This window comes from Gopherus evgoodei, chromosome 8, assembly GCF_007399415.2.
Source record: "Gopherus evgoodei ecotype Sinaloan lineage chromosome 8, rGopEvg1_v1.p, whole genome shotgun sequence".
Lineage (NCBI taxonomy): Eukaryota > Metazoa > Chordata > Testudines > Testudinidae > Gopherus > Gopherus evgoodei.
This window is the reverse complement of record NC_044329.1, coordinates 74373128-74396833: the sequence shown is the minus strand read 5'-3', so window position 1 is coordinate 74396833 and position 23706 is coordinate 74373128. Positions and strand designations below refer to the sequence as shown.

Sequence of the window (23706 nt, the reverse complement as noted above, 5' to 3'; positions counted from 1 at the left end):
GCAGTCGGGCTTCTTGTGTCCCTCAGGCTCTCACCTTTCAGGAACTCGGAAGCTCCCACCAGCAACTCGGAGGCGGACGGAGCCGGCTCCATCTTAAAGAGGGCGCGGAGCAGCTCTGAACTCATGGGACCCGGGGGCGACTCCGGCGGGACCTGCGCGGGCTCAGCAGACAGGGAGCCCCCAGGACACACCGAGAGGAGCCGCCTGCCTGCGGCCGCGCTGCCCAGAGTGCTGTCGTCCCCAGCGCCCGCATGGGAGTGAGAATGGGGACGGGGGGAGTTGCCAGCTCTGGCACAGGGCTGACGGGCGCCGAAGGGCACTTCGGATCTTCCCCGCCCTCCGGCAAGGCAACACCCCCCGCTTAAAGGAGCAGCGCCTGGTTACCAGGCACCGACCAGCGCACTAGCAACCCCGTTACCAAGGCTTTGTTACACCGGACCTAGCGCCGGGGGAGGGAGCAGAGACCGGTGCCCCGCCCCGCCTCGCCTCCGCTCCTCCCTCAGAGCCCCAGGGCTGCTCCTCCCGCTGCCTTAAAGGCTGCAAGCGGATCCTCTTCTCCGCCCCCTCGGAGACTCCTTACACTCAGCCCCGCCCGCCCCACGCTCCTCAACCCCCCGGCAGCCTCCCTCAGGGTGATGCCGGAGAGCCCCCGAGCTCCGCACTAGCATCATGGAGAGCAGAGCCGAGCCGAGCCGAGGACGGCCTGGGAGGCTGCAGGGGCTCCAGCACCGCGGGGTGGAAGCGCCTCGGTTACAGGCGGCGAGCACCCTCGATCTAGCGCGTGCGGGTAGAGCCTAGGTTTCCTCAGCGCCATCGACTGGACTGACCCCTCAGTCTGATGGACAGCGCGATCAACCAATTAGGAGCGCCCGTGTTCGTAGCCAGTGGCAGGGAACGGTTGTGAGGCCGCCCCCCAAACCCGCCCCTCGGTTGGGTGGTTGAGCGGGCTGGGCTCGGCCCCCAGCTGCGTGCGGCGGGGCTGCGAAAGGTTGGCTGGGAAGTAAGTGTGAAAACTTCCACGGGCACTTTTGAAGTCTCTGGGTGGACGCGCCGGGGCCCTTCTCGGATACGCAGACCCGCGGCAGGGCGCGCATCGCTTCTTCTCCGGTGCAGGCTCTTCCCAGGCGCCCCTTCAACCCCCGCCGAGTTTGTTTGCCCCCAGCCCTGTCTGTGGGCTTGTCTACATCAGAAAGTTGCAGCGCTGGTGAGGGAGTTACAGCGCTGCAACTTTGAAGGTGTACACATCTGCAGGGCACCACCAGCGCTGCAACTCCCTGTTTGCAGCGCTGGCCGTACTCCCGTTTTGTCTCGGGTGTAGAGGATCCAGCGCTGGTGATCCAGCGCTGGTAATCCAATGTAGACAGTTACCAGCGCTTTTCTTGACCTCCGTGGAAGGAGGAAGCCTCTGGTAATCAAGCTGGTTTCCTTTCCCGGTTTGCTCTCTCGGTCCCGGAGCCACCCAGCAAACCGCAGGGAAGGAGACCTGCTTGCTCGGGGTTCCGGGACTGAGAGAGCAAACCGGGAAAGGAGACCAGCTTCGCCGCGGTTTGCTCTCGCGTTCCCGGAGCCAGCCAGCAAACCGCAGGGAAGGAGACCTGCTTGCTCGGGGTTCCGGGACCGAGAGAGCAAACCGGGAACGCCGCGGTTTGCTCTCTCGGTCCCGGAGCCAGCCAGCAAACCGCAGGGAAGGAGACCTGCTTGCTCGGGGTTCCGGGACCGAGAGAGCAAACCGGGAACGCCGCGGTTTGCTCTCTCGGTCCCGGAGCCAGCCAGCAAACCGCAGGGAAGGAGACCTGCTTGCTCGGGGTTCCGGGACCGAGAGAGCAAACCGCGGCGTTCCCGGTTTGCTCTCTCGGTCCCGGAGCCAGCCAGCAAACCGCAGGGAAGGAGACCTGCTTACTCGGGGTTCCGGGACCGAGAGAGCAAACCGGGAAAGGAAACCAGCTTCGCCGCGGTTTGCTCTCTCGGTCCCGGAACCCCGAGCAAGCAGGTCTCCTTCCCTGCGGTTTGCTGGGTGGCTCCGGGAACGCGAGAGCAAACCGCGGCGTTCCCCGGTTTGCTCTCTCGGTCCCGGAACCCCGAGCAAGCAGGTCTCCTTCCCTGCGGTTTGCTGGCTGGCTCCGGGACCGAGAGAGCAAACCGCGGCGTTCCCGGTTTGCTCTCTCGGTCCCGGAACCCCGAGCAAGCAGGTCTCCTTCCCTGCGGTTTGCTGGGTGGCTCCGGGACCGAGAGAGCAAACCGCGGCGTTCCCGGTTTGCTCTCTCGGTCCCGGAACCCCGAGCAAGCAGGTCTCCTTCCCTGCGGTTTGCTGGCTGGCTCCGGGACCGAGAGAGCAAACCGCGGCGTTCCCGGTTTGCTCTCTCGGTCCCGGAACCCCGAGCAAGCAGGTCTCCTTCCCTGCGGTTTGCTGGGTGGCTCCGGGACCGAGAGAGCAAACCGCGGGGAAGCTGGTTTCCTTTCCCGGTTTGCTCTCTCGTCCCGGAACCCCCCTTGAAGCCGCCCAACAGCGCTGCAGTGTGGCCACATCTAACACCACTTGCAGCGCTGGTTGCTGTAAGTGTGGCCACTCTGCAGCGCTGGCCCTATACAGCTGTACTAATACAGCTGTAACAACCAGCGCTGCAAAATTTTAGATGTAGACATGGCCTGTGAGAAACTGCTGCAGCGATGAACGCCGACGGGTAACTGGCTAGAAAACTTGGGAAGCTAGAGTCAGGGTATGTCTACATCTGCAATTTTGCAGCGCTGGTTGTTACAGCTGTGTTAGTACAGCTGTATAGGGCCAGCGCTGCAGAGTGGCCACACTTACAGCAACCAGTGCTGCAAGTGATGTTAGATGTGGCCACGCTGCAGCGCTGTTGGGAGTGGTGCATTGTGGGCGGCTATCCCACAGAGCACCTCGTCCCATATCGGCGCTGTGGCTTGTGGGAAGGGGAAGGAAGTGTGATTGTCTTTCCGCTTCCTGTTCCTGTTCCAGCGCCCAGCGGTGCGTTGTTACACATGCGGAGCAGTGTAGCAGCATTGTGACTGTACAGCGCTTTTTCTGTGAATTTTTTTAAAAATGGATCCTCGGCAACTGACGACCTTATTGATGAATGTTGCCAGCACATCACGCTTGGCAGTGGAGCTATTCCTTCACCTGCAAAAAGTGAGTGAGAGTGACAGTGAGTCAGACGATGATATTGAATTGCCTCACTGTGAAGACAGTACATTGCTTGTGGCAGTAACAGATGTGCTCAGCTCCCTGGACTGGCGCGTTTGGGCTCAGGAAACCAGCACTCAGTGGTCGGATCAAATCGTCCTGCAATCCTGGGATGACGAGCAGTGGCTGCAGAACTTTCGGATGAGAAAAGCCACTTTCATGGCACTGTGTGCTGAGCTCGCCCCGACCCTGCGGCGCAGGGACACGAGATTTAGAGCTGCCCTGCCTGTGGAGAAATGGGTGGCTATTGCAATCTGGAAGCTGGCAACTCCAGACTGCTTCAGATCGGTGGCGAACCAGTTTGGAGTGGGGAAGTCCACCGTTAGAATGGTGCTGATGCAAGTTTGCAGGGCCATTAATCGCACCCTGCTAAGAAGAACTGTGTGTCTTGCATGGCTACAAGAGACTCGAAAGACTCAGTTTGGTGAGACAGGAGGCTTATCATCTGCTTTGTTGTTTTTTTGGCAGACAATTCCTTTCTCCTGCTTTCTGTTTGCCTCCATTCATGTACAGTCTTTCTCCACTCCTGTACACTGCTTCTCCATTCCTCTGTCTTCCTACTTTCCCTGTTGTAGTGGCTCAGAACAGACTTGATCAATTCCTCTTTTGATTTCCTAGGATTGCGTCTCAAGTTCTGCAACCTACGTGAGGGCGGTGATACAGCTGCAGTAGTCAAGGTCCCTAGAAAACAGAGAGATAGAAACATGTAATACACAGAGGCATCATTGTTTATTATCAAATTGTGAAGGACTTTTGAGACTTTAGGTAGCATCCTTCTCACATACCTCACATAACACAGAGAGGGCAAGCAAGCTAAGTCATGGCGAGCAATGGGGTGAGTGTTTTTAGCAAAAATTACCCCTTGGGAGTGGGAATTGACCACTGGGTCACTGGGGTTTATCAGCAGTGGGTACAGGGGGTAGCTGGTGTCCTGAAGAAGGGATAGTAGTGAACAAGAAGGTGGTGAGCTAGGTGCTTGGGGGGTTGGGGTTTTTTTTGGTCCGCTTTCAACCCGTCCTGATACTGAGGGGGGTGGGGGGTGGAAACGCAGTGCTGGATGCCTGCACACGGCGTGGCTGCCTCCGTGCTGGGAGGGTGGCTGGGGAACATGGCAGCACACCGCGGGGCTGGATGCCTGCTTGGAAGGGGGGTGGGGAACACGGCAGCACACCGCGAGGCTGGATGCCTGCTTGGGGGGGGGGCGGGGGGAAACCAGAGCAAACCGCGGGGAAGGATACCTGCTTGGAGAGGGGGTTCGGGGGACACCAGAGCAAACCACGGGGAAGGATACCTGCTTGGAGGGTGGCTGGGGAACACGGCAGCACACCGCGGGGCTGGATGCCTGCTTGGAGGGGGGGGTGGGGAACACCAGAGCAAACCGCGGGGAAGGATGCCTGCTTGGAGAGGGGGTTCGGGGGACACCAGAGCAAACCGCGGGGAAGGATAGATCAAATCAATGGGCTATTCCATGTTTAGGCATGCATGCAGGCAGCCATAACCAAAATCCTCCTCTCCCAAAACATTGAAATCTACTTACCACGAGCACAATCCTCAGCTTCCTCCTCACCATCAGCTTCCAGCTGCTGCGACTGGCTAGCCTCCTCCTGGCTGGAGAAGAGATCCTGGCTGCATGTGTCCTGGGACTCCGGGGTGTCTCCCTCCACGCTAGTAGCCTCACTGTCTCCGTCCTCTACACCATCCCCCACTTCTCCCTGCTCTGAACTCTCCATCATGCTCCTAGGATTCGCGGTGGGGTCACACCCAAGTATGGCATCCAGCTCCTTGTAAAACCTGCAGGTTGTGGGGGCAGCTCCTGAGCGGCGATTTCCCTCACGGGCTTTGCAGTACGCACTCCTCAGCTCCTTAATTTTTACTCTGCACTGCAAGGCGTCCCGTTCATGGCCCCTTCTCATCAAGGACTGCGATATCTGACCATACGTATCATAATTTCTCCTGGAGCGCAGCTGTGTTTGCACAGTCTCTTCTCCCCACACACTAATGAGGTCCTGCAGCTCTGCATTGGTCCATGCTGGGGCTCGTTTGGTGCGTGGAGGCATGGTCGCTGAGTGATTGATAGATTAATTGCACTCCACACCTGGCTGAGCAAACAGGAAGGGGATTTTTAAATTTCCCGGGGCATTTAAAGGAGGGGTCAGGTGAGCACAGGGCAGTGGAGTTTGCTTGATTACCAGAGAGGCTTCCTCAGGTATGCTGGGATACCTGCTTATTCCACGGAGGTCAACAAAAACGCTGGTGAGTGTCTGTCATAAACAGATCGCTAAGGGTTAATGTCTCTTTCACCTGAAGCACCTGACCAGAGGACCAATCAGGAAACCGGATTTTTTCAACTTTGGGTGGAGGGAATTTTGTGTCTGAGGTCTTTGTTTTCTGTCTACCTGCTTTCTCTGAGCTTTGGAGAAGTATTTCTGCTCTCTAATCTTCTGTTTCCAAGTTGTGAGTACAGAGATCATGTATTTACATGTCTATAGTTGCTGGAGTGCTTTGATTTGTATTCTTTTTGAATAAGGCTGTTTATTCAATATTCTTTTAAGCAATTGACCCTGTATGTGTCACCTTAATACAGAGAGACCATTTTTATGTATTTTCTTTCTTTTTTATATAAAGCTTTCTTTTTAAAACCTGTTAAAGTTTTCTTTACTGGGAAATTTCAGGGAAATTGAGTCTGTACTCACCAGGGAATTGGTGGGAGGAAGAAATCAGGGGGAGATCTGTGTGTGTTGGATTTACTAGTCTGATTTTGCATTCCCTCTGGGTGAAGAGGAAAGTGCTTTTGTTTCCAGGACTGGGAACGGAGATGGGGAGTCACTCTGTTTGGATTCACAGAGCTTGTGTCTGTGTATCTCTCCAGGAGCACCTGGAGGGGGGAAGGGAAAAAGGATTATTTCCCTTTGTTGTGAGACTCAAGGGATTTGGGTCTTGGGGTCCCCAGGGAAGGTTTTTCAGGGGGACCAGAGTGCCCCAAAACACTCTAATTTTTTGGGTGGTGGCAGCAAGTACCAGGTCCAAGCTGGTAACTAAGCTTGGAAGTTTTCATGCTAACCCTCATATTTTGGACGCTAAGGTCCAAATCTGGGACTAAAGGTATGACAGTGTCTACACCTGATGACCAGCGCTGGTGATCCAGCACTGGATCCTCTACACCCGAGGTTCGACCGGGTGTACGGCCAGCGCTGCAAACAGGGAGTTGCAGCGCTGATAATGCCCTGCAGGTGTGTACACCTCCTAAGTTGCAGCGCTGTAACCCCCTCACCAGCGCTGCAACTTTGTGGTGTAGACAAGGCCTCAGTCTGAGCAGAACTGGGCCTCACAGCTTCATTACAGCTAAACTAGCTTCCTCACACTGCATTATAAAACAAATTCCTAGTGCAGACTTAGCCATAAGACATACCCTTCCTCCTATCAGGCCTTGTTCTCAGCATCATCCTCTGATTAGTCACACAACTTGTCTGAAGACCAATGCTGCCACAATCCTTATGTCTTCAAGGGGCTGAGGCCCTGCAACAGCCATAGTAGGCTGTGCCTGCCTTGAAAGGCCACCATGCTCAGTGCGCCAGCCCAACCCCTCGTCATTTTGGAACTTCCCATTGCCCATCAACTCCTGCTTCTTCCAATTCAATCCCCACCAGTTCAGCAATACCACTCCTTACATGTGCATATGGAAAGTTATTTTATTTTCATGAAGGATTTGTCGGTGTGGGAAGAGAGCAAAACACTTTGGTTCTGACCTCACAATGGACCTCTTTTTGCAACCTTTTATTGACTTGGAATAGTAATAGTTTAGACCCACTTAACCCATTTTTTAACTGGGGATTTACATGGTGCACACACCTTGTGCTAGCCCTTTGCACAGGGATCCAGGACCGGCGCTAGGGTTTCTTCCGCCCTTGGCGCACAGCCATTTCGTTGCCCCCCCACGCTGATCCCGCGGCTCCAGTGGAGCTGCCGCAGTCATTCCTGCGGAGGGTCCTTTGGTCCATGGCTCTGGTGGAGCTGCCGCAGGCATGCCTGCGTGAGGTCCACCAGAGCCACGCGAGCAGCCGACCGTCCGCAGGCATAACTGCGGCAGCTCCACCAGAGCTGTGGACCAGCGGGCGGCAGGTCAACCGGAGCCACCTGCTGCCCCCCCGGCAAAATGCTGCCCCCCGAATAATCCTGGCGCCCTAGGCAATTGCCTAGGCTGCCTAAATGATAGCGCCACCCTGCAGGGATCAGTTACACTACTGACTTAAAAAGGGACTACATGCACAAGTACGTACTTTTCAGTATGAGTAAAAGTTGCCAAAGTGGGTTACTTCCCCCCAAACCCTGTACCTTGGGAGTAAGCTGTTGAAAAACTTGAGATGGCGAGAACTCATGTAAATAAAACTCCCTACCTCCCATGTTGTACCACTCCTGATTTTCAGAATTTGTTCATCCACTGACTAATCCAGTCCTAGTGGTGTAAGCTTCAAACAGATTTGAAGATGGGATGGATGGGCCTTATATGGGCTGGTTTCCTTAAAAAAAAAAAAAATCTTGAGGGAAATTATAGGGTAGGGCTTCATACCCCCCTATCCCTTGTGGAACTTCAATATATGGCAAATAGAGCTGCTACCCATACCAATTGAAGGAAGATATAGCAGTAACACTTTGAATTCCTAGGCACAGAAGGATGACTTAGGGCTAGAGTTGCAGTATGAGATTTTAATTTTCTTCAACTACTATGTTTAAACCAGATGCTTAATGCCAAATTTTCAAATGGGGGGGAAGGGCGCTAACCTAACCCTTTGGGTACATATTGCAACTGTTTGCCCAAACTGCCTGCAGAAAGGCAAGATTTGTTAGGTGGGGTGGGTTTGTACACCAATTTTGTGGGAACTGTACCTAACACTTGAAAACTTTGCCAATAGTACTATTATAAGACAAAAAAGTACATAAGTATATAATTCGTCTAACAATGCTACAAATTAATTTATCAGTATGATGAACACTTCTTTTATTAATTGACAACTGATACAGAAAAGGAAAAAAGTCACAGAAGCAACAATAAGCAAGTGATGCACAGTGAGTTACTGCAAGCAGGTCTGCATTGGTAGAAAGACCACAGACATACATATACTATTTATCCCTGTTGTGTGATCATTAAATCTACATTGATTACTCTAACAAGAGCAGTAAGCAGAGTTTTAGTCTTCACATTAAAACATACTTTGCCACTTAACATTTGACAGCTGCTAAAGTTAAGAAGATTACACTGGATATAAAACAAATCCTATAATACAACTATAGAACAAGTGTAAAAAGCATGGTCATAATCAGCCTACTTGTAAAGAACTTCTGACATTACCTAAGAGTCCTTTTTGCTCAGCTAACCTATTACAGGAATGATAATCGTAAACCATGTCTATGCTAGGAAAATGACCCATTCCTGACAATGGTTGTCTGCCACAGCATTTAGAACAATTTTTACTGCTAGTGTAGATGGGACTAACTCCTTTTTAGTTCTAAGACTTGGTTCCACTAAGGCTCACTGATCTGATCTGTCAGTGTCTAAATTACATTGCCATAGATTATTTCTTCCACGTCCCATGAATATTTTTTATAATGGTTTTGTCCTATATACCCTAACATTTTAAATATTTCCAGTACTAGTTTAGCAGTCCCAAGCTGATAACAGCCAGTGGTAACAAGTCCATTTAACGTAGCCATGACCGGAGAATTCAGAGACTGAAAAGACCCAACAAGTCATCTAGTCCAGTCCTCGCCAGTGCAGGTGTGTAGCCTACAACATATTTCCTATTTTTTATCATAGATGTTTATTAGCTTTGCCATTTGAAAACAGGTGAAGGAAATAAAAATAGAATATATTCAGTTCAAACAGTAAAACAAAATAAAAGTAGACCTGTATGCTTACAAAATATACCTTCTGGATCAGATGCAGAACAGCTAAACAGACAAAATAGAGTTTATCTGTAGTTACTACCAACAATTATACTTAAAACATTCTTTTTAAAATCTGAGTTGCTTTTCAGGCACACTTCTCCAATATAAAGTACAGTAGAACCTCAGAGTTACGAACTGAGCAGTCAACCACATACCTCATTTGGAACCAGAAGTATACAATCAGGCAGCAGCAGAGACCAAAAAAAAAAAAAAAAAAAATAGCAAATACAGTACAATGTTAAACGTAAACTACTAAAAAAAAACAAACAAACCCGGAAAGCAGCATTTTTCTTCTGCATAGCAAAGTTTCAAAGCTGTACTAAATCAATGTTCAGCTGTAAACTTTTGAAAGAACAACCATGTTTTGTTCAGTTAGGAACATTTTAGAGTTACGAACAACCTCCATTCCTGAGGCATTTATAATTCTGAGGTTCTACTGTACATGCAAAATACAGATATAAGAGTAAGTTCTAAAGGCTGTAGTAAAGGGCAAATATGGCACCTGTCTCTTTTGGCTGCATATGTGGTAACGTAAGCTACATTTCTTATGATATATGCTTTCCATGTTCATTATCTTTCCCAAGTTAGCAATTAGAACTTTTACCTTTCAGTTACTGAGCAGCGTCCCAGTGACTGTGGGCAAAGTAATGACAGGAGAAAAGGCCGCATCAGCCACATCATGCTCCATAACCCCTCAGTGGCCAGTGTTGTAGGCGAGGCTCCTAGAGATGTTTGATACTGAGACTGTTCTTTGTTCCATGACTTAGTTAGGCTTATGGTTTGATTGGAACCTCAGGAACATTTCACGCTGAAGAACAGTAGTTAACATACAAGCTTTGAGGAGTTTTATAACCAAGTCTAATACTCTTGCAAACAGCTCAGTGTAACCCTTAAAAGTTTTCACTAGAAATTGTTGAGAAAAATAGAACAGTCTCATAAGCGATTTTATATATATATATAACAACACAAATATGCCAAAATGTCATTTGATTGGGTAAATATATTCTAAAGAAATAGAAGTTAAGTTTTTCATATGTGCGCACCAAGTGATTATGCATTTTTCTGCACATGCTTTTGAAGATCTGGCCCTGTAATTTTGACAATAACAGCTTCTCAAGTATTAAGAGATTAAGGTGATTTTATGGTAAGTGAACATTACACACACACTGTTCTTTAAACTTTCTCAATAACTTACACTGGGGAAAGAAAATACTGCGGGCAAAATTCAGAGGCTATGTGTAAAGGAGGACAAGCTGGAGTAATGCATGCCTTCTTCTGGTCCCTCAGCATTTAACTTACACTGATTTGAATTTACTGTTTGATGTGTAACTTATACCCCTTATACTATACATTCTTACATTTTATTCTTGTGATTGGCATAATTAGGGAACCCAAACTGAGAAATCATAATGTTAGAATATTTTAATGGCATACTGTTATAAATATTAACCAATTTATTTAGACAGTAAGATCTTTGTAGCAAGTGCTCTGCTCGGTGCCACATTCCGGAATAACCACTGTTAGTCTCTTTTTCTAAATTCCTTATGTCAACAGGTTTCACGAACACTCCTGAAGGCTTTCCAGTATGCTTTGCCACTAGAAAATTCATGGCAATATCATCACAGTTTTGAGTTTCATCTATCAAAGCATGAACAGCATCAGGCTGCTTTTGAAAGAGTTCTAGGTATCCGCTGTGAAAGAATGCTGCTCCTATGAGAACCATGGAGTACTGGTCCCCATTTCCAAATCCAGGTGTCTGCAATTCAAAGCTGCCATAACTGTATATACCTGAAGAAGTGGAAACATGCTTTCTAGGAACAAATCCCACTATCTGATCTGGAAATTGCTGTAAGAAAATCAAAAGATAGCAAAATTAGAGCTCCACACTACAATCAAAATGTTAATCAATACAGCTGTACAAAACTTCTTAATATAAGATCCCTTATAAGACTATTATTGATAGAGGTGCAAATTAATTGCTATGAAAGGTGCAGATAATATAAAATAATCAGCTCTGTGGTCCGCTGGCCTGCACCACATTGAAACTGTTGCAAGTTAATACAAAATGACCAGCAGAAACTGATACACTGCTTCACTCCACATCATACAGTGCCAAATAGCATCTGGCCAAAGTTAATTTGCATTCATGCATTTGGGATCAAAAATAAGCCTACAGATAATCTCTACACAGTTGTCATAAACAGATAGTTAAGGGTTAATGTCTCTTTCACCTGTAAAGGGTTAACAAACAGGGAACCTGACCAGAGGACCAATCAGGAAACAAGATACTTTCAAATCTCTGTGGAGGGAAGCCTTTGTGTGTGTTTTTTGGGTTTTGCTTTGTTCTCTCTGAGTCCTGAAAGGGACTAGACGTGCAACCAGGTTTCTTGCCAATCTCCCTGCTACAGTCTCTTATATATTCAGAATAGTGAGTATTAAGTAGAAAAAGCGGTTATAGTCTTTTGATTGTTTTCTGTATTTGCAAATGTGTATTTTGCTGGAAGTATTTTAAATTGTACTTTTGCTGGGGGGAAGTTTCTCTATAGTGTCTATAAGCTGAAAGACCCTGTAACTTTTACCATCTAAATTACAGAGACAACTTTTACTTTCTTTCTTTCTTTTTATTAAAAGCTTTTCTTTTTAAAAGACCTGTTTAAATATTTTCCCTTGTTAAGGCTCAAAGGAACTGAGTCTGTACTCACCAGGGAATTGGTGGGAGAAGGGAAGGAGGAGTGGGGGAGGAAAGGTGAATTTCCTCTGTGTTTTAGATTCACGGAGCTTGAATCTGTCTATCTCTCCAGGATAGCTCAGGGAGGGAAAGCCTGGGAGGGGGAGAGAAGAGGGAGAAAAAACCTGATTTCTCTGTGTTGTGATTCAAGGAGTTTGAATCACAGTGATCTCCTAGTGTACTCAGGGCGGGAAAGATCTGGGAGGAAGAAAGGAGGGGGAAGGGAAATGGTTTATTCCCCTTTGTTGTGAGACTCAAGGAATTTGGGTCTTGGGGTCCCCAGGGAAGGTTTTTGGGGGGACCAGAGTGCCCCAAAACACTATATTTTTGGGTGGTGGCAGCTTATCAGATTTAAGCTGGTAATTAACTTAGAGGAATTCATGCTGGTACCCCATCTTTTGGACTCTAAGGTTCAGATTGGGGAATTATATCATGACAACAGTAAAGAGAAATATTACTGTTGATTTCTGGTGTACAGCTTCCAGATCAAATTAAATTTTCTCTGCTGCATTTAACCAATTAGATTTTCTGATATCTGTAACTTGGTAATTTGCTTTTTAAGCAGAGGAATGGTAAAAACATCGTTTATACCTGCAGTCTGTAATTTTGTATCATTAAAATATTATTCTTGAGGGTCTTGCCTTTTAGAATTTAGCTGATCATCTATATGACAGATGATAACAGCATGTCCTAGAAATAGCAACAATGAACTGATTTAATCTTTCCATTTAGTAAAACTGATATAAACTCCATTTTAAATATGCAGGATGCAATATATAAACATTACCTTCCAAACAGTGAAGGCAAAAGCAAGGTCATAGGCACTAATCAGTGTGTCATCATCCATCATTAAAACAGCTGAAGAGAGGGAAAAGACATTTTAATTTTTTAATGCATGTAAATAAAAATTTAAAATCATTAAGTGATAAATACAGGCAGTCCTCAACTTTATGATCTTTGACTTACAACAAATGGCACATACGACGCTTCTAATTGACACCTTGATTCGACTTAACGACCATTGGTTTTGACTTTACAACCCTCAGTCCCGCAATGGAGTGGATTGCAGTTCTGAGTTACGCTGTTTCGATTTAGGATGCAATTTTCAGGAACCAATTGTGTCTTAAGTCCGAGGACTGCCTGTGTGTGAGAATTTACCTCTGCTATATGCAATGACAAGCTAGCCAGATAACTCCTATGAACATTAGGATGAGCTGCATAGCTAAATCACCATGCACTAGGCTGAAAATATATACTTAGATATTAAGGTTGCAGTGAAAAGGATGTTTAGCTTTGCAATTGTAACAGATGATTAATTGACCTGAAGTGAACATAATTTTTAGCACATTATTGCTATTATCAATCACAAACTATCACTGTAGCATTACAAGTTGTGTAGCATAGCTGAACAGCAGAAAATCTGTTGGGGGAGGAGGAAGAGGGGTTCATAGACTATCAGCGTTGGAAGGGACTTCAGGAGGTCATCTGGTCCAACCCCCTGCTCAGAGCAGGACCAATCTCCAGATTTTTACCCTAGTTCCCTAAATGACCTCCTCAAGGATTGAGCTCACAACCCTGGGTTTAAGCAGGCCAATGCTCAAACCACTGAGCTACCAAAGGAATACAACAGACTTTACTAATTTGCAGGTCAGGTTGCAGTCATAATAGTTTTTTAATACTGCGAAAAGGACAACTATAAAAATCAAGGAAAAAAATCAGATCCCATATTGTCCAGTATGATGGATTATATGATATTCCACATAATTATTTCTTAACATCAAGGAAACACCAAGACATAAGTATTAGCACACCACTTCTCTGGGACCTAGACAGGTAAAAGTAGCATATTATATAAGCAAAAATTCTCTCTTATTAACTGCATGATAAGGCCTGTTGCTTCCGATCTCTGGTGACTTTGGGCAGGGTCGGGGAGGGAGGTTCACCTTCCTCTGCAGCATGGGATGCAGTCAACTGCAGGGATTAACTGGGTATATCTCACTTCATCAGTTCCCTGACATTGCAGAAGTCTCAGGCATTCGTGCTCCTCTGTCTCTCTTGTTATCTCCCTGTTGCATGTAATAGTCTAGTTTCATGTATAATACTATGGTCGAATTTCAGTGGTTGGGTTTGGTATGTGAGTGCTGGGTGGATTTGTCATATACAGGGAATCAGACTAGATGATTTTGTGGTCCTTTCTAGCCTTGCATGAGACCCTAGTACCTGAAAACATGCAACATGTAGGGGTGAAAGCAGGATGCAAGCAGGAAGAAAACAGAATGGTGTGCTGAGCCCTTTAAGGCAATGGTATGGCTTTGTGCAACCTAATTAAGCAGCAGGGCATTCTGGGGGCTGTAGTGCTCAGAGGCTTTCTGGGAATTTTAGGTTGAGTAGCCACGTATTCTAGCATAAGGGGTAGTGAAATAAAAGAGTTTCCTTTTTACAAACAAGAAAGAGACCACAAAAGAGGTGGGATTTATGTGTCTTTTTACTTGAAGGAAACAGGACTTGTTGTCGGGTCTCTCCTGCAAAAAGTTGAGGAAGAGGCCTGGATGAAAAGCCAAAGGGAAGGGAAAAATACTTGGAGAAGAAACAGTGATTTGGGCTAAAGAATCAGACTGGGCTAAGGAGGGAATATAGGGAGCAGCACATGCTTTTGGATTTCCATCAAACAGCTGTAGAACAGAGATTGGCAAACTCTGACCCTCGGGCCACATCCGGCCTGCAGGACCCTCCTGCCAGGCCCCCGAAGTCCTGGCCCAGGAGGCTAGCCCCTGGCCCCTCCCCTGCTGTCCCCCCTTCCGCGCAGCCTCAGCTCACTGTGCAGCCAGCACAATGCTCTGGGTGGCCGGGCTATGAGCTCTTGCCGAGCTGCGCAGCTGCAGAGCCATAGCCTGACCCAGTGCTCTGTGCTGCACGGTGGTGTGGCTGGCTCCAACCAGGTGGCACGGCTGCCTGTCTTGGTGCTCTGGGCACTGTGGTTGTAGTGCCACCAGTCACCGGTGCTCCAGGCAGCATGGTAAGGGGGCAGGGAGCAGGGGGGTTTGAATAGAGGGCAGGGGAGTTTGAGGGGGTGGTCAGGGTGGTCAGAGGGCAGGGAACAGGGGCGTTCAATAGGGGCAGGGGTCCCAGGGGGACAGTCAGGAATGAGAGGAGGGGTTGGCTGGGGCGGCGGGATCTAGTCAGGGAACATGGAGGGTTGGATGGGGCAGGGGTCCCGGGGGGGGGCTGTAAGGGGACAGGGAACGGAGTTGGATGGGGCAGGAGTCCCGGGGGGGGGGCCGTCAGGAGGCGAGAAGCAGGGAGGGTCGGGCCACACCTGGCTGTTTTGGGAGGCACAGCCCCCCCTAACCAGCCCTCCATACAATTTTGGAAACCCAATGTGGCCCGCAGGCCAAAAAGTTTGCCCACCCCTGCTGTAGAAGAAGGTATGTGAACCCCTGTACTGATTTGGACATTTTTTAATGTTAGTTTTGTTGGATTAGGGAGGAATTTTGGATTTGGCTGGAAAGCTAATCTATCTAGTCACCTTTGCCTGAAAGAAGAAACTGAGATAGCAGCCACATTTCCATGAGTACAGCAAGCACCCTCCCTCCATTCTCTCCTCCTCCTTCTAATACAGCCTCCAAGGGGCAGAGGGTGTCTAACATCCATGCTACAGGATCTCCATTTGTCCCGCTGCTTACATCTTCCCAGCCACTATTTTCTACTAAGTGGAATTGCTCAACATCTGCCAGATTCAGAGTTTTCTGGATCCACTTGGTCAGTGGGATTTTTTCCATAATGATAAAATATGCAGTTGTTCTGAATGACAGATAAAATAAGTGTCCTGAAAAGTGTAAATAATATTGTTAGCAACAATGCTACGTATAAGAATGAGGCATTCATTACCTTGTGTTTCCAATTCCGGGAAGATCTGGAGTCTGTTCCTCATGCGATTCACAGTCTGCACTTTGAAGACAACAGGTACAGGATGGGGTCCCAGGGAATTCCACATTTCCTCTGGTATCTTCTCCCCAACGTTGTTCCACACAACAACCACTTTGTGTAGATGGGGGATGGCTTGATAATGATTTAAGAGCTTCAACAATAAGTCAGTCCTATTGTATGTCTGCATAACAAGAGTAAATGAATCCAAGGCAGATTGGCTCTGGGATTTTCGTTCCCTTCGCAAATTGGACATTTTGTCATCTTTAGTGTTAGGAAGCAAAGCCATTAAAGCACCTGCCACGAGGAGTAAGAGAAAGATCACCACAGAAGAGAAGCGCAGTAGTCGGATTCCCATAACTCTTCCTGGTAGCTTACAGATGTGACGACATCTTTATTAACAAAAATTGAAATGGGAAGAGAAAATTCATCGATCATCTACCTACATATTTGTCAGTTCAATGTAAAATTAACATGGACCTCACCCTTTCTCATAGGGCAGGTATTCAGGGAGGATTCTTTGTTGATGGTTATCCTAGGGAAACTTTTAAAATTGTTATGTACTTTTGCTCTCTTTTATTCTCAAGATAGGTATGAGTCAGATGCAACTTTCTAATTGCTACTGATCAATAAAGATTATTAAAAAACAACTAGTGGGTGATATCATCCTGGGAGTGGCTTTTTGTTTTGCTTAAGCAGAAGCACCCTTCCCCCCATTGATTTCAGTGAGGAGTTCTATTTAAAAATTGGTGGCACTTGATGATCCTTCATGTTTTAAACTCTAGAGAAAGTATTAAAAGTTTACAGGGATGTTACTTTCCTCTGGATACAATAAATGCAAGCACTTAATTAATTACACAATATATAGACGAGTTTAGAAAATATTAGGATTAAACAATGTATTAAGTCATACTTTGTTTTAAAAAAAATGTACTTACCTCATTTTTGCCAAATTGGACTGGGTTTATTTTGGTTTGTTTTAAAGGATGGCGCTGATTAGGTGAAATCAATTCTGTATGGAACTGTTGGAGGCAAAAGGAATTATGTAACTTTTGATGATGCATTTGCTCACTGACCACCCAAGATCCTCTCACAATCATATACGTTTGTGTATAAGGCAAGTGTTCATCTCAACAACTGATGAATGTACACATTCTTGGCAACTGTCCATCTTTTCCTGTTGTTCAGCTGAAGAGTTTTCATTGGATTTCATGACCACTATAAAAATGCATTGCTAAACTAGTATGTTAGAAAGAAAAAAGTTCGTACCTTGAGCATATTTAGCTGCTTATTGCAGTATTATTTATTTGTATTACAGTAACACTTACAGGCCACTTACAAACAACACAGCCCCGTTTTGCTAGGTAGTCTGGACGAGTTTACGATCTAAATAAACAAGATAGTTGGAGTGACCAGCCCAAAATGAAACATCAGGTTGGTGACACAGAGCTATGAAAAGAACTCAGGTGTCCTCAATCTCAGTCCAATAGGCCGTATCCACTAGATCACATTACACTACATCGTAGTTACCATAATCACAGCTGGCTCAGGTGATAGCCTCCCATTTTCCCAGTGCATACCTTTCATGTTCTCCATCTCCCATGTTTATTGGTTGATTTAGAGGTTAAAGGGGAAGCATGTATGGTGATCACTTGGTTTTATGATTTTTCCCATCTCTTCTGAAGGCAGGTTAGGTGGGGATGGCAATAAAAGTTCAGGGGCAAGAGGGTAGGTGGGATGGTAGCAAAAGTGGAAGGGCAGAAAGGAAGGTAGGTCTTGTAGTTAAGGCACTAGATTGCAGTCCAGGAGATCCAGGTTCAGTTCATAGGTTTGTCACAGATTTCCCATACGACACTGGACAGGTCACTTGTGCCAGTGAAGAAACTAGGGGTCTCCCTGCCTGCAGGCCATTGCAGGATTGGGGCCTTAATCTCTCTGTCTAGTGGCATCCTCATTTTGTAGAAAGGGAAATACTCCCCCCCATTTAAATTATTAAATTAAGTTCTTTGGGGCAGGGTTATTTATACTCTGTGTTTGCACTGTGCCTAGCACAATAGGGCCACAATTTTTGTTGGTGCCTCTAGCTAGTACTCTAACACAAATAGTTAATAATAAAGGTGAGCACTTTATGGGTATCTGTGAACTGCAGAAGTGGCGTTTTCCACGCTTGCGAATCAGAGTGAGCATTTCATACATTTTGGATGGAAGACAATCATAGAAGTATAGGACTGGAAGAGACCTCAATAGGTCATCTAGTCCAGTCCCCTGCTCTCATGGCAGGAGAACGTAGAACAAGAACAATTTTTTACTCTCCTTCTTATAACAACCTTTTGTGTACTTGAAAACTGTTATGTTACCCCCCTCCCCATCTTCTTTTCTCCAGACTAAGAGGAGATTTGTGAGGGTTGTGTTTTTTTTGTTAAATCTGTCTGTGTGAGGAACATAGATACCTGCTTCTATGGACAACAGAAATATGGAAACTTAGAAGAGGAAGAGCTAACATTAAGTTGCTGAACCTATGCTTCCATATCAACAAAATAACTTATTTTAGGTTATATAAACTTTACTGATAGAAATGCAAATTGGAAAATCTGTATATTTACAGCACAGTCTAGTGATCTGAACATGTGACAGGCAGTCAGGACCTTCTGAGTTTAGATTCTGGTTCTGATTCTGTGTGACCTTGGAGAAATCACTTACACCGTTTTCAAAAGTGACCACTGAGTTTGGCTGCCTCGATTTGTGGGTGTCCAATTTGAGACACCATTGTGCCTAACTTTTGGAAGTGCAATTCCTAATTAAATCAATAGGAGGTGCAGCTTCTCAGAATTTATCATTCCAGAGGTGTCTCAAGATGGTCTCCCGAAAACTGATACCATTGCAATCAATATGAATTTTTAAAAATGCAGATCTTACATTGTATCTCAGATTCCCTATTTTCAAAACAGGCATTGTGATATTTGCCAAGATTGTTGTGAAGATTAACTAGTTAATATTTTAAAGCACATTGAAAATGCAAACATAAGTGCTATGTGCTATTTTAAAACTTTCTGTACATTTGTGTTTACTTAATAACATACAATGGGCTGTAAATGATAAATAAGGATATCACAGATGAATCTCAATTTAAGATATTAAATTAGAATTAGTATCATGGTGCTTTCATGTATGAATATGCTGAACAATGCAGCAAAGTAGGATATAAAATTCCACTGCACTGTATTGGGCTTCTTCCCACATTCAAAGACCCAACATTCCTTTGTAAGAAATACCTCTTTTAAATAAAAATAAAATACAAATACTGAGAAAGTCACGATATGCAGTTTTAACCCTCCTTTTAAGAAAGAATTCTTCTGAAGCTGCTATCTCTCTGCCTACACAGTATCCCCCTACCCATTCTAATAATCAGCATTCATTTTTATGAACAGTTCATTAAAAAAATCCAAATAAATTAAATTATTCAAAGAACAGCCACTTCACATCGTTGTCCAAATCTAAAATACCTTCCATATAATTGCATTTTAATGTATTCTTACCTAGGAGGCTGGAGACCGTGAGCCAGACAGATTATTTGTCTAAGCCTTGATTTACATGAGGAAGAATGGAGATTTTTTAACCGAGCATAAGAAGTGTGCATATTTTTTGTAAACTCAGTTAGTTTGCACTGGTTGTATTTTTAAGTCAACAACATCAATAGAAAAACCCTCCTTTCCTCATCTCAACATGAGAGATTCAGCAGGTCTGGAACAAGCCCGTACTACCTTCCCTTTCTGTGGCATAGTACTTCCTGCTGGATGAAACCACTCCTCCTCCCAGCAGGCTCGAATTTGTAGTTCATGCTTTATCCCGACCATAACAGTTTGTGTCAACTCTTCTTTCAAGCAAGCTTTGATTCTTACAGAGAGTCAGATATTTTTTGCACGTGTTTGTTTTCAGTGTCAGACCCATCTGTTTTATAGGAGGAGACGTTCACCTTGAAATGTACCTGCGAATGTATAAAACTAAATTTCCCTTATTTGTTTTACAGTCTTTATTAAATCTCTTCCTCATTCCCGTTCAAATACAAATATTTCTCTGTAGATTGCGGGTCACACAGAAAAACAAGATGATATAATATGTGAAGTTCATTTAGATAGAAAATAGAAGGGAAATCTACATATCTAACCTATTCACGCCTTCGCTGATACAAATATTATTTTATCTTATAGGATATTATAGTACAGTGAGGATTTTGCAGCCACCTTCGGCAGTTTTTACTTAGTAACAAAATAATCTTTCAAGACAGTGTTAGGATTTGACTGCCTCTGAGAACGCTGTATAAAATTCGTGGAAATGAAATAGCTAAAGTAATTGCTGTATAGAATGCGTCCCTGGACTGGTGTGTGTTTTGGCGGAAGGAGGAGCCATACAGCTTCTGTCACCTATCAAAAGATGAAGGTGATCTGCAAGCAAATAATTGATTTCCCTGAACTGCGCTTTCAAGCTGCGGTGCCGAAGGGGCTGAGTCAAGCAGCGAAGCTCTGCAGTAAAAAGAGGATCATTTTGATTTAGAAAGGAGGCACTTATGGGCGTACCACACAGAGGATTGTGGGTGCTGAGAGAGAGCAGACTCAAGGAAAGGTCATTTTTTGAACATCCAGAAAAAGATTCGGGACGGAGAAGTGTCGCTGTAAAGGCTGTAGCAAGGAGCAACGATCACAGGCATGTCTCCTCCGCAGGCTCTGGCTAAAGCAGCTTAGCTGCGGGCCTCAGCACCTCCGCGGCAGAGGCTAGAACCGCAGGAGACTCGCAACCGTCCCAGCCTGGCCAGGCCCGCCGGGAAGTAGGGAGGAAGGGAACACGCCTCCAGGCTCAGACACCAGCTTCCCCTCACCCATCCCCGCCCCTTCCGGATAGAGTCTGGGCCATTGTCCTACCAATCGCCCTTCTCTCCTGGTCTAGCTCCGCCCCCAAACATGGAACTGGGTTTCTGGCCACGCCCACTGTCTCTCGTGGCGCCTGCGCAAGCGCAGAGCAGGCGTCGGAAGCGGATCCCGGGGCGGCGAAGGGGCGCTGCAGCCGCGCCGCTCCCAGCCTGCCCCGCTCCTTTCCGGAGTTGCCTGCGCCCGGCGCCGGGAAGATGTTGCCTTTATCCATCAAGGACGATGAGTACAAGCCGCCCAAGTTCAACCTGCTCAGCAAGGTCTCGGGCTGGTTCAGGTGAGCGGCGGGGGCCGGGGCGCGCTCCCTGGAACTGGGGAGTGGCAGTGGCCGGGATGGAGCCGGCGGCCCCAGGCCTCGGCGGGGGCTCTGTGCCTGCCTGGGAGCCGAGGAGCGGCGCCTGAGGGACCCGGCCACCTGCGGAGGGAAAGGGCGGCGGCGGCTGTGCGCTGGGCCGCCCCCCCCGGTTCACGCTGTCAGCCGCCGGGCAGTGGCCGTGCCCCGCGCCGCAGTTGCCCTTCCCGGGGCCGCGGCAGCGAGTGACCGCTGTGTCCTGTGTCTAGGTCCATCCTGTCCGACAAGACCTCGCGGAACCTGTTCTTCTTCCTCTGCCTCAACCTCTCGTTCGCCTTCGTGGAGCTGCTCTACGGCATCTGGAGTAACAGGTACCGGCGCGGGGGGGCGGCTCCCGCAGCAGCCAGTGCCACGTGTACTGAGCCGCTGGGCCGCAGCCTTGGAGTGCGAGCACCGGCAGGCGGGGTTGACGGGCGGGGGTGTCCCTGAAGTAGGGGAGGTTGAGTCGGGCGAAGTTAGGGGCTCTGACCTGCCGCCCTCCCCCAGCTTTCATGAGTTTCAGGGCCATGCTTGTCTCTCAAGCTCCCAGGACGGTAATAGCTCTGTGTCTCAGACTGATAACCGGGCTTGAGTGAGGCTTTTGAATTATTGAAGAAAGATTCCCACAACATTGGCTTCGTGATGGAGGGGCTGTAAGTGCCCCTTCCCTGACGTTGCACCCTGCTAGTCTCAGCTCTTGTCTACATCTGGGAGTTAACTCGGATTGAGGAAGGGTATGACTTGAAAGGTGTATAATGGCCATGCTTAGACAGACCTCAGAAATTAGATATAAAAACTACATAGCCAGTGCTGGTCTCCTGGATCCATCTTTCAGGTGTTATTCTGCATATTGCTGAAGAGGGCTTCCGACCCCATCTCCTCTGCTGTGTCTGCTGGGTTCAGGGCAGAGGAGTAGTGGTGGCTTTGGGGTGCATTGCCCGATTTGGGGATTGCTGCAGTTGCCCTCCCCCACCTACCACATGGATTCTTTTTCTTGAAAGGTGGAAGTGTTGATAAACTAATAGCCAAGAGGCAGAAGCAACACTGTGCCCTTATCTTTGTATCCATAAGTGGACTTGAAACATCCTGGAATAGGTAAACAATATATGTCATTAACTCATAGACTCATGAAGCTAGACAAGACACAGGACAAAAGCTTAAGAATCAACATGAAATATTTCAATAGTAAAAGAAATTAAAAAAGTGAAGTAACTTCGGTGCTGGTTTAAGATACTTACTTTACACCAGTGTAAACAGAAATAATCTATCCCATTTAAAAGGAAGTGTACAAACAGTGGCAGATTTCTTTGCACTATGGATGTGCCTCTCTGCTGACAGAGGAACTGTCCTAAAGATGAGAGATTTCCGTCTTTGTATTCATTCACTTTTTGGATTCTACAGAGACTGACCACAAAGGTGGCAGGGCCAATAGTGGATCCCTGCTTTCTGAACACAGATTTTGGTTTGACTTCACAAACCGTAAAAGGTCCATCAGACTAACAGTTTTCTATTGTGGGCCTTACTTGAAGCACTAACCTAGAAGTGGAAAGCTCTTTTTCCTGTTACTCTCCTATGATTGTTTTTAAATGTCTCACTGTATGTAGGTAAAATCCTTTGCTTTCATCAAAAGAGTTGCTGCTTCAGCACTGTTTGGATGAAACGAAACGGCAATTAATCATTTAGATTTGCCTGACTTTGGCTTTGTAGTTATTTTGAGAATTATGAATAGTTTGCTGTGGGCAAAGTTAGACTGTTCTGGTGTGGAGGAAGGTTTAATGTTAGAGATTCTAAAACTGATCTTTTGAAGGATGTACAACAGGTCCAGGTGATCAAAGGATTTCAAATCTGACACTTGATATTGTTGCCTTCGGTGTGCCCGAATATTCTGCTCACGTCTCTGTCTAATGGGAGAAGCTAAGAACAAAGTCTCAGATGTTGGAAATGTTCACTAGAAAGGATGTGGTCAGAGTGGTTTTCATATTCCACTATTTTTGTTCCCACACAAGTTTATCTGACCCATAAGTTTATCTGAATTTATGTTTGATCTTTGGGAGTAAGGATACATCTAAGCATTGTGTGGTGTAAAAATGAATCAAGATCAGGGAATTTCTGTTTCCAGGTGATAAAGGATTAACAAGTCTGTTAATGATGTAGGGTAGGCACTATGGGACTGATTACCATAGCCCAGAATTTTCCTTTTATGTTATTGTGCCATTATGTTCTTATAGTAGAGATTAGAATTTTCATTCTGATCATTCTTTTCAAATGTAAGTTAGAGTCTGATAAATTTGCTGTAACTACATAGTTCTAATGCAGTTTCCATAACCTGTATTGCAGTTGTTTTAAGTTTATGACAAGAAAGAAACTGGAATAACATGGAGTGTGGTAGATAGGGAAGGAAACCTGTTTGTGTGTAACACATTTTGTGAAGCTATATCTTCTACAAAAATTGCTTTGTGTATTGCATCAGAGTAAACTTGTCAAAGCAAAAAGATTGGTAGTATTGCATAGTGGGCCCCTAAATTTTTTTGAATGGAGATGCAGGTCCCTTTAGACCTAGTTTGCAGACTCCCACAGATCCGTGTACCACAGGTTGAGAACCACTGGTGTAGCTGAAAACTATCCCAATATCTGAAACATCTTTAAGACGTTTGTT

The 23706-nt window shown here is 46.4% G+C and overlaps 3 protein-coding genes across 7 annotated transcripts in view; 1 reads left to right on the top strand and 2 right to left on the bottom strand.

Annotated features, from left to right (window-relative positions):
- The window catches only part of CDC14A (cell division cycle 14A), a 117934-nt gene extending 116767 nt beyond the window's left edge, over positions 1-1167 (bottom strand). For all 3 annotated transcript variants that reach the window (XM_030571798.1, XM_030571799.1, XM_030571797.1), the window contains exon 1: positions 35-1167. In XM_030571798.1, coding sequence (XP_030427658.1) covers positions 35-125 — 91 coding nt within the window. In that variant the 5' untranslated portion in view covers positions 126-1167. The remainder of the gene's footprint in view (positions 1-34) is intronic.
- An 8264-nt stretch (positions 1168-9431) lies between these two features.
- EXTL2 (exostosin like glycosyltransferase 2) lies at positions 9432-19901 on the bottom strand. Its single transcript, XM_030573680.1, has 5 exons — positions 19334-19901; positions 16736-16819; positions 15762-16189; positions 12661-12731; positions 9432-10991 (listed from the first exon to the last, which is right to left on the bottom strand). Exons 2-5 carry the CDS (start codon positions 16738-16740, stop codon positions 10500-10502), a joined length of 996 nt encoding a protein of 331 aa, XP_030429540.1. The 5' UTR covers positions 16741-16819; positions 19334-19901; the 3' UTR covers positions 9432-10499.
- Positions 19902-20810: 909 nt separating this feature from the next.
- The window catches only part of SLC30A7 (solute carrier family 30 member 7), a 58976-nt gene continuing 56080 nt past the window's right edge, over positions 20811-23706 (top strand). For 2 of the 3 annotated variants that reach the window (XM_030572439.1, XM_030572438.1), the window contains exons 1-2: positions 20811-20996; positions 21281-21382. In XM_030572439.1, coding sequence (XP_030428299.1) covers positions 20917-20996; positions 21281-21382 — 182 coding nt within the window. In that variant the 5' untranslated portion in view covers positions 20811-20916. Of the gene's footprint in view, positions 20997-21280; positions 21383-23706 lie in introns of those variants that run through there. The other variant, XM_030572440.1, reaches the window with a different exon arrangement.